Below are 8,719 nucleotides of genomic sequence, written 5' to 3'. Positions count from 1 at the left end.
CAACGAAAGATTTCACAAAATATATATAAAAGGTAGAAATATCTAGCATTCTATTTCACAAAATCTTCTAATTTGACAACGATTTTTTCCAGAATGTCAACCAAATAGTGAAATATTTCACAAAGCCTTGCAATTTACCGAAGTCAACTTATTTCATTTCTTTTATAAAACCACCCAAATAGTGAAATATTTCACAAAATCTTGCAATTTACTGAACAGTCTTAAATTCAGTTACAAATTTAAAGAAAATGCAAAGATTTCTCAAAATCTCTATAAAAAGTAGAAATATCTTCCAAATTTGTAAAAAGTCGACTGAATATTCATATATTTCACAAAAGTAGAAATATCTAAAAAATTTTTAAAAAGTCAACTGAATAATGAAATCTTGTAATTTACTGACCAGTTGAGTTTTAGTACATGTTTCTAAAAAATCAACTGAATAGTGAAATATTTCACAAAATCTTCTAATTTCTCAACTATTTTTTCTACAAAGTCAACCAAATAGTGAAATATTTTATAAAATCGTGCAATTTATTGAAGTCAACTAAATAGAGACTTATTTCATTTCTTTTATAAAGTCACCCAAATAGTGAAATATTTCACAAAATTTTGCAATTTACTGAACAGTCTTAAATTCAGTTATAAATTTTAAAAAAATGCAAAGATTTCTCAAAATCTCTATATAAAGTAGAAATATCTTGTAAATTTCTAAAAGTTTCACAAAACTAGAAATATCTTGATAATGTCTAAAAAGTTAACTGAATAATGAAAACTTGTAATTTACTGAACAGTTGAGTTTTAGGACATTTTTCTAAAAAGTCAACTGAATAGTGAAAATCTTCTAATTTTGTCCAAGTTTTTCTAGAAAATCAACCAAATAGTGATAGATTTCACAAAATCTCTATAAAAGTAGAAATATCTTGTAAATTTCTCAAAAGTCAACTGAATAGTCATATATATCACAAAAGTAGAAATATCTTGAAAATGTTCTAGAAACAATATTACAATCAGTTACCAGTTTAACAAAAAATTCAAAGATTTCGCAAAATCTATATAAAAAGGAGAAACATCTTGCAAATTTACAAAAAAGTCAACTGAATAATGAAATCTTGTAATTTACTGACCAGTTGAGTTTTAGGACATTTTTCTAAAAAGTCAACTGAATAGTGTAATATTTCACAAATCTTCTAATTTGTCAACGATTTTTTCTAGAAGGTCAACCAAATACTGAAATATTTCACAAAATCTTGCAATTTACTGAAGTCAACTAAATATAGACTTTTTTCATTTCTTTTATAAAGTCGCCCAAATAGTGAAATATTTCACAAAATCTTGCAATTTACTGAACAGTCTTGCATTCAGTTACAAATTAAACAAAATGCAAAAAATCTCTATAAAAAGTAGAAATATCTTGCAAATTTGTAAAAAGTCAACTGAGTAGTCATATATTTCACAAAACTAGAAATATCTTGATAATGTCTAAAAAGTCAACTGAATAATGAAATCTTGTAATTTACTGACTAGTGGAGTTTTAGAACATTTTTCTAAAAAGTCAACTGAATAGTGAAGTTTTTCACAAAATCTTCTAATTTCTCAACTATTTTTTCTACAAAGTCAACCAAATACTGAAATATTTCATAAAATCGTGCAATTTACTGAAGTCAACTAAATAGAGACTTATTCCATTTCTTTTATAAAGTCACCCAAATAGTGAAATATTTCACAAAATGTTGCAATTTACTGAACAGTCTTAAATTCAGTTACAAATTTAAAAAAAAAAATGCAAAGATTTCTCAAAATCTCTATATAAAGTAGAAATATCTTGTAAATTTCTAAAAAGTCAACTGAATAGTTATATATTTCACAAAAGTAGAAATATCTTGAAAATGTTCTAGAAACAATATTACAATCAGTTACCAGTTTAACAAAAAATTCAAAGATTTCACAAAATCTATATATTTCACAAAATCTTGCAATTTACTGAACAGTCTTAAATTCAGTTACAAATTTAAAGAAAATGCAAAGATTTCTCAAAATCTCTATAAAAAGTAGAAATATCTTCCAAATTTGTAAAAAGTCGACTGAATATTCATATATTTCACAAAAGTAGAAATATCTAAAAAATTTTTAAAAAGTCAACTGAATAATGAAATCTTGTAATTTACTGACCAGTTGAGTTTTAGGACATTTTTCTAAAAAATCAACTGAATAGTGAAATATTTCACAAAATCTTCTAATTTCTCAACTATTTTTTCTACAAAGTCAACCAAATAGTGAAATATTTTATAAAATCGTGCAATTTATTGAAGTCAACTAAATAGAGACTTATTTCATTTCTTTTATAAAGTCACCCAAATAGTGAAATATTTCACAAAATTTTGCAATTTACTGAACAGTCTTAAATTCAGTTATAAATTTTAAAAAAAATGCAAAGATTTCTCAAAATCTCTATATAAAGTAGAAATATCTTGTAAATTTCTAAAAAGTTTCACAAAACTAGAAATATCTTGATAATGTCTAAAAAGTTAACTGAATAATGAAAACTTGTAATTTACTGAACAGTTGAGTTTTAGGACATTTTTCTAAAAAGTCAACTGAATAGTGAAAATCTTCTAATTTTGTCCAAGTTTTTCTAGAAAATCAACCAAATAGTGATAGATTTCACAAAATCTCTATAAAAAGTAGAAATATCTTGTAAATTTCTCAAAAGTCAACTGAATAGTCATATATATCACAAAAGTAGAAATATCTTGAAAATGTTCTAGAAACAATATTACAATCAGTTACCAGTTTAACAAAAAATTCAAAGATTTCGCAAAATCTATATAAAAAGGAGAAACATCTTGCAAATTTACAAAAAAGTCAACTGAATAATGAAATCTTGTAATTTACTGACCAGTTGAGTTTTAGGACATTTTTCTAAAAAGTCAACTGAATAGTGTAATATTTCACAAAATCTTCTAATTTGTCAACGATTTTTTCTAGAAGGTCAACCAAATACTGAAATATTTCACAAAATCTTGCAATTTACTGAAGTCAACTAAATATAGACTTTTTTCATTTCTTTTATAAAGTCGCCCAAATAGTGAAATATTTCACAAAATCTTGCAATTTACTGAACAGTCTTGCATTCAGTTACAAATTAAACAAAATGCAAAAAATCTCTATAAAAAGTAGAAATATCTTGCAAATTTGTAAAAAGTCAACTGAGTAGTCATATATTTCACAAAACTAGAAATATCTTGATAATGTCTAAAAAGTCAACTGAATAATGAAATCTTGTAATTTACTGACTAGTTTTAGGACATTTTTCTAAAAAGTCAACTGAATAGTGAAGTTTTTCACAAAATCTTCTAATTTCTCAACTATTTTTTCTACAAAGTCAACCAAATACTGAAATATTTCATAAAATCGTGCAATTTACTGAAGTCAACTAAATAGAGACTTATTCCATTTCTTTTATAAAGTCACCCAAATAGTGAAATATTTCACAAATGTTGCAATTTACTGAACAGTCTTAAATTCAGTTACAAATTTAAAAAAAAAATGCAAAGATTTCTCAAAATCTCTATATAAAGTAGAAATATCTTGTAAATTTCTAAAAAGTCAACTGAATAGTTATATATTTCACAAAAGTAGAAATATCTTGAAAATGTTCTAGAAACAATATTACAATCAGTTACCAGTTTAACAAAAATTCAAAGATTTCACAAAATCTATATAAAAAGTAGAAATATCTTGCAAATTTATAAAAAGTCAACTGCATAGTGAAATATTTCACAAAATCTTCTAATTTGTCAACGATTTTTTTTTCTAGAAATTCAACCAAATAGTGAAATTTCACAAAATCTTCTAATTTCTCAACTATTTTTTCTACAAAGTCAACCAAATAGTGAAATATTTCATAAAATCGTGCAATTTACTGAAGTCAACTAAATAGAGACTTATTCCATTTCTTTTATAAAGTCACCCAAATAGTGAAATATTTCACAAAATTTTGCAATTTACTGAACAGTCTTAAATTCAGTTACAAATTTAAAAAAAAAATGCAAATATTTCTCAAAATCTCTATATAAAGTAGAAATATCTTGTAAATTTCTAAAAAGTCAACTGAATAGTCATGGTTGGTTGGTTGGTTTACGTGGTAGTTCACTACACGCGAACTGTCAAGTAGAATCAAAGAGACTCCGTTTTGACCGGACCACTCCACTCGTCAGATGTTGAATTTGTAGTATTAGATCCAGCCCGTAGCTGTGAGAAATCTGAGGATATCATTAAGCCTAAAGACAGATATCTCGCCAAGGTTAGATATGAAGTAATTGCCAAGGAAGCGGTTTCTCTTTACGGCCAGAGCAGGGCATTCACAGAGGAGATGGAAGACCGTTTCTTCCTTTTCCCTGTCTTTGCAACTGCGACAGTGATCATTGAAAGGGAGCCCAAGCCGACTTGCGTGTCTGCCTATTACCCAGTGTCCTGTTATTACTGCTATCAGCCTCGATATGTCCCGCATACTTCGGTTTATAAGGTGTCTTGTGCGTTTCTCATTGAAGGAGGGCCACAATAGCTTGGCACCTTTACATGTGTCTATGTTATTCCACCTATTTTCAGCTTTTTGAAGAAAGAATCTGAGGATATTGCTCTTGATATAACTTAACGGAGTTGCTACTGGAACGGCGTCGGAGATATCAAGAGCAGATCCCGTTCTTGCAAGCTCATCTGCCTGTTCATTACCGTAGTAGTCCCTATGCGCAGGGACCCAAACAAGGGTAATGTCAGACAGCCGACCCAGCATTGACAGATCCTTCTTGCATTGTCTGACTAATAAGGAAGTAGTAGTATAAGAGTTTAGTGAGAGAAGTGCCGCTTGACTATCGACAAAGATTCCTATGTTGCCGCGAATATTGAGGTCATGTAATACCCTACAGGCTGACATTATCGCAAAAATTTCAGCCTGAAAGACACTACAGTTGTTGGGAAGACGATGGGATATACTTACCCCAGCTTCTTCACAAAAGACACCAGAACCAACGCCGCAGTTCATTTTAGAACCATCTGTAAAGATTCTGGTGGTATATTCGCTCGGTAGATTACCTCTACACCACTCGCTCCTGGAAGGAACTCTGACTTTGAAGACTCTATCAAAGTCCGTGTGTGGGGTAATATAGTCGGATGGTTGGTTCAAGATTGGAGGTAACAAGCTTAAAATCTTAGCGTGTCCATATGTTCTTGATATCCAACTTCCGGATGAGTTAAGTCTTACTGCGCTACAAGCAGATATGGTCATTATGTGCAGATCTATGGGTAGGATGTGCAATATAGTGTTCAGAGCTTCTGAAGGACTAGTTCTTATAGCACCTGTTATCCCAATGCATGCTGATCTCTGAACTTTGTATAGTTGATCCACAACAAACTTCTTCTTAGTTGAAGTCCACCATACAAGAGATCCGTATGTAAGAATAGGACGTACTATAGCTGTGTACATCCATTTAACTATGTTGGGACTAAGTCCCCATTTCATTCCAAACATCTTACGACAGGTATAGTAGGCGACCGTTGCCTTCTTGACTCTGTGCTGGATGTTGAGTTTCCATGATAATTTGGAGTCTAGAATAGTTCCTAGATATTTGGCATTGTTTGATAAGGGGATTTCGCGGTTTTTTAACCGTGGCAGGTTGAAGCTTGGAATCTTGGTCTTTGTTGTGAATAGTACCAGTTCTGTCTTGCTTGGATTTACTCCTAGACCACTGTCTGTGGCCCAGTTACTGAGTAGCACCAGAGCACCAGACATAATATCGCTAATCACGTCTGGGAACATTCCTGATACCAGTATCACAACGTCGTCCGCATAGGCAACGACCTTTATCCCTCTGTTGTCCAGTTCCTTAAGAATCGTATTAACAACGATAAGCCAAAGTAGTGGAGAGATTACACCGCCCTGAGGTGTGCCTCGTTCAACTCGTTTGGACTTAACGCTATTACCAAGACTTGCAGTAATTATTCTAGATTTCAACATAGTTACCAACCAGTTGCTGATATATTCTTCAACATCCAGATTAGCGAGAGCTTGTTGAATTGCAGAAGTATTTACGTTATTGAAGGCACCTTCTATGTCTAAGAAGGCTCCCATAGTGTATTGTTTGAATTCGAGGGATCTTTCTATAACTCTTACAACCTCATGTAGAGCTGTCTCAGTAGATCGTCCTTTAAGGTAGGCATGTTGACTGGTTGAAAGCCGTGATGAGCTCTCTAGCCGTTGCCTAATATGTGAGTCGATGAGTCTTTCCAGCGTTTTGAGTTGAAAAGATGAAAGACTAATTGGACGAAAGTCCTTCGCATTTTCATGACTCCTTTTGCCAGCTTTGGGAATAAAAACGACCTTAACCTTTCTCCAGTTTACCGGAACATGGTTGAGAGAGAGGCTGAGCGTGTATATTCTATGAAGCCAGGGGATGATATATTCTTTTGCACTTTGTAACATCTTTGGCAAAATGCCATCAGGCCCTGGTGATTTGAAAGGGGAAAAACTATCAATCGCCCATGAGATTCTATCATAAGAGATGATATTTTCATTGATTCCCGTTAGAGTCCTACTGTCAGTGAAGATTTCCTTGACAGCATCTTTGCAGCCAGGGAAGTGAGTATTCAGTAGGATGTCAAGAGATTCTGCCGAGGATTCTGACCAAGTGTCGTCCTTCCTCTTAATATAGGTTGGATTAGATTGGCCTTTAGCAAGAATTTTGCTAAGTCTAGCAGAATCCTTTGTGTTATCTATAGATTCGTAGAAACTTCTCCATGAGGTTCTTTTTGCGAGTGCTATAGCTTTCTTATAAACTTTTAGTTTGTCGCGGTATGGCTGCCACGATTTATTGTTGTAGCATGTGTTAAAGGCCCTACGTGTTTCCTTACGTAGCTTAGATAGCTCCGAATTCCACCATGGAGGGAAGCTTTTCTTTGCCTTTGTGATTGGGCAGGAGACTTCGAAAGCCTTACCTAAGACTTTGCTAAAGTGTTCTTCTATCTTTTCAAGCCCAGTGATTGAATCATCAACCACTGGAGTTTTCTTGAGCTTATGTCTAAGGATCCCTTTATACTTGAACCAATCGGTTCTTCTTGGGTTCCTATAGACCATTTTTTCCGTCGAGTTTTGTAATATAATATCGAAGAGGATCCAATTGTGATCTGAAAAAGATTTTTCATTGGATACCCTCCACCTATCAACTGATATTTTAGATCTGTCGCTAATGAGTGTAATGTCCAGTACTTCCTCCCACCCATTATAATTATCCGTACTTGGAAAAATGAATGTAGGTTTGTTGCCAGAGTTACATATGTTTAGGTTGTTAGTATTAATGAAATTAAAGATTGACTCACCCCTTTCATTAGTTTCGCTGCTACCCCAGATTGTATGCCTTGCATTGGCATCACAGCCTAGGATTATGTCGTCAGATGTCTCAATTACGGCCAGGAGATCGCTCACTTCGTCTGGTGGTGCTGTCTTCTCGTGTGCCATATAGCTTGAGGCAATCATGAAGCTTCTGTTGTGCGGTAGCTCGACCTTTGCGACTGTTAGGTCTTCTGAGCTAAGCTGTGTACAAAGAAAAATGTTAATCGATTTTTTAGCAATTAGACATGATCGTGGCCTACCATTACTTCTTGCATATAGTATGTTGTATGTAGATGCTGGGAACCCTTTAACTTCTGAGTCCGTGACCCAGGGTTCTTGAACCAGGCAAATGTCCAGGTTTTCCTCGGCTAGGAGAACCCGTAGATTGTCTGAAGCACACTTTGAGTGCTTCAGATTAATTTGCACTATCTTTAGTGCCATTGTCAGGTTTATCAGGTGGCTCGGAGAGTTTCATGCCAGTGAGCAGAGAGTTGGCAGCTTCCATCTCATCCGTCTCTTCACTCCCCGATTTTGTCGGCCGGAACACCTTTACTTTGGCGCCCCTCACCCCAAAGAACAGCCTAAAGCCCACCTTCTCCAGCTCAACGGAGCCAGCTTCTGTGATGGCGAGAATTAGACATGTGTGCCCTTCGCCTTGTTCTGTGCGGATGATAGCCCAGTCATTCATGTGTATGTTGGGATTCTGCCGTTTGAGGCATTCCAACATCTTGGGTGCTTCGGCGCTCATCTTTGGTAACCAAACTCTTGCACGAGGTCTCATTGGAATTTCCTCAGCAGGGATTAGTTTAAGGCTTAAACCTACCCATGCATCTCTAATCTTAGTGATGCATTTGTTGAGGAACCCCTTTGAGAATTCGTCCAGGCATTTGATCACCCTGTATCCCCGGTGAATCTCACTGGAGTCAAAACGGGGTACCTTGTCGTCTTTGTTAGTGAGCAAGTGTTCCATAACGAGCTCAGTTAATTTAGACTCAATGGCACCCCATTCTGTTACTACAGGGTTGATGGCCCCATCTTTTTCAGTAACCAGAGCCATTAGGAGGTGGTCCTTCACCACTTCGTTAAATGGTCTTCTGGCAGTTGTCGTGATGGCTACAGGTCTCCATCCCCCACTTACAAGTGGGGGATGGGGATGGGGAGGAGACGGGATTGTTTATAGGAAAGATTGGGAATTGAGGATAAGAGGGATAACTTTGGTCATGAAGGCTTTTGAGTTCAGTGTCTTCCAAATACAAAGGGCTTATGCCGAGTGTATTTGCAATGCAAAAGAACCACAGCCAACACTAAAGCCACCACATCGCGGCAAGATTGTTA

General features: G+C 34.5%; 1 protein-coding gene across 2 annotated transcripts; it reads right to left on the bottom strand.

Annotated features, from left to right (window-relative positions):
- Nucleotides 1–7,368: 7,368 nt before the first annotated feature.
- Nucleotides 7,369–8,497, bottom strand: LOC119603397. 2 transcript variants are annotated; one of them, XM_037955414.1, is made up of 2 exons: nt 7,645–8,497; nt 7,369–7,585 (listed from the first exon to the last, which is right to left on the bottom strand). In XM_037955414.1, exon 1 carries the CDS (start codon nt 8,439–8,441, stop codon nt 7,800–7,802), a length of 642 nt encoding a protein of 213 aa, XP_037811342.1. In that variant the 5' UTR covers nt 8,442–8,497; the 3' UTR covers nt 7,369–7,585; nt 7,645–7,799. The 2 variants fall into 2 exon arrangements, with proteins under 2 accessions (XP_037811342.1, XP_037811343.1); XM_037955415.1 differs by having other exon boundaries at nt 7,651–8,497.
- Nucleotides 8,498–8,719: the final 222 nt, after the last annotated feature.

Source organism: Lucilia sericata, unplaced genomic scaffold (assembly GCF_015586225.1).
Source record: "Lucilia sericata isolate MDLA Ls3-8-SP2 unplaced genomic scaffold, ASM1558622v1 Contig000301F_arrow, whole genome shotgun sequence".
NCBI lineage: Eukaryota > Metazoa > Arthropoda > Insecta > Diptera > Calliphoridae > Lucilia > Lucilia sericata.
Note: the sequence above shows the minus strand (reverse complement) of the source record. Positions and strands in the feature narration are given on the sequence as shown.

What these genes read in the sequence shown, in the direction of transcription:
- LOC119603397 (XM_037955414.1), bottom strand. Translation starts at nt 8,441, where the DNA reads ATGGCTCTGGTTACTGAAAAAGATGGGGCCATCAACCCTGTAGTAACA.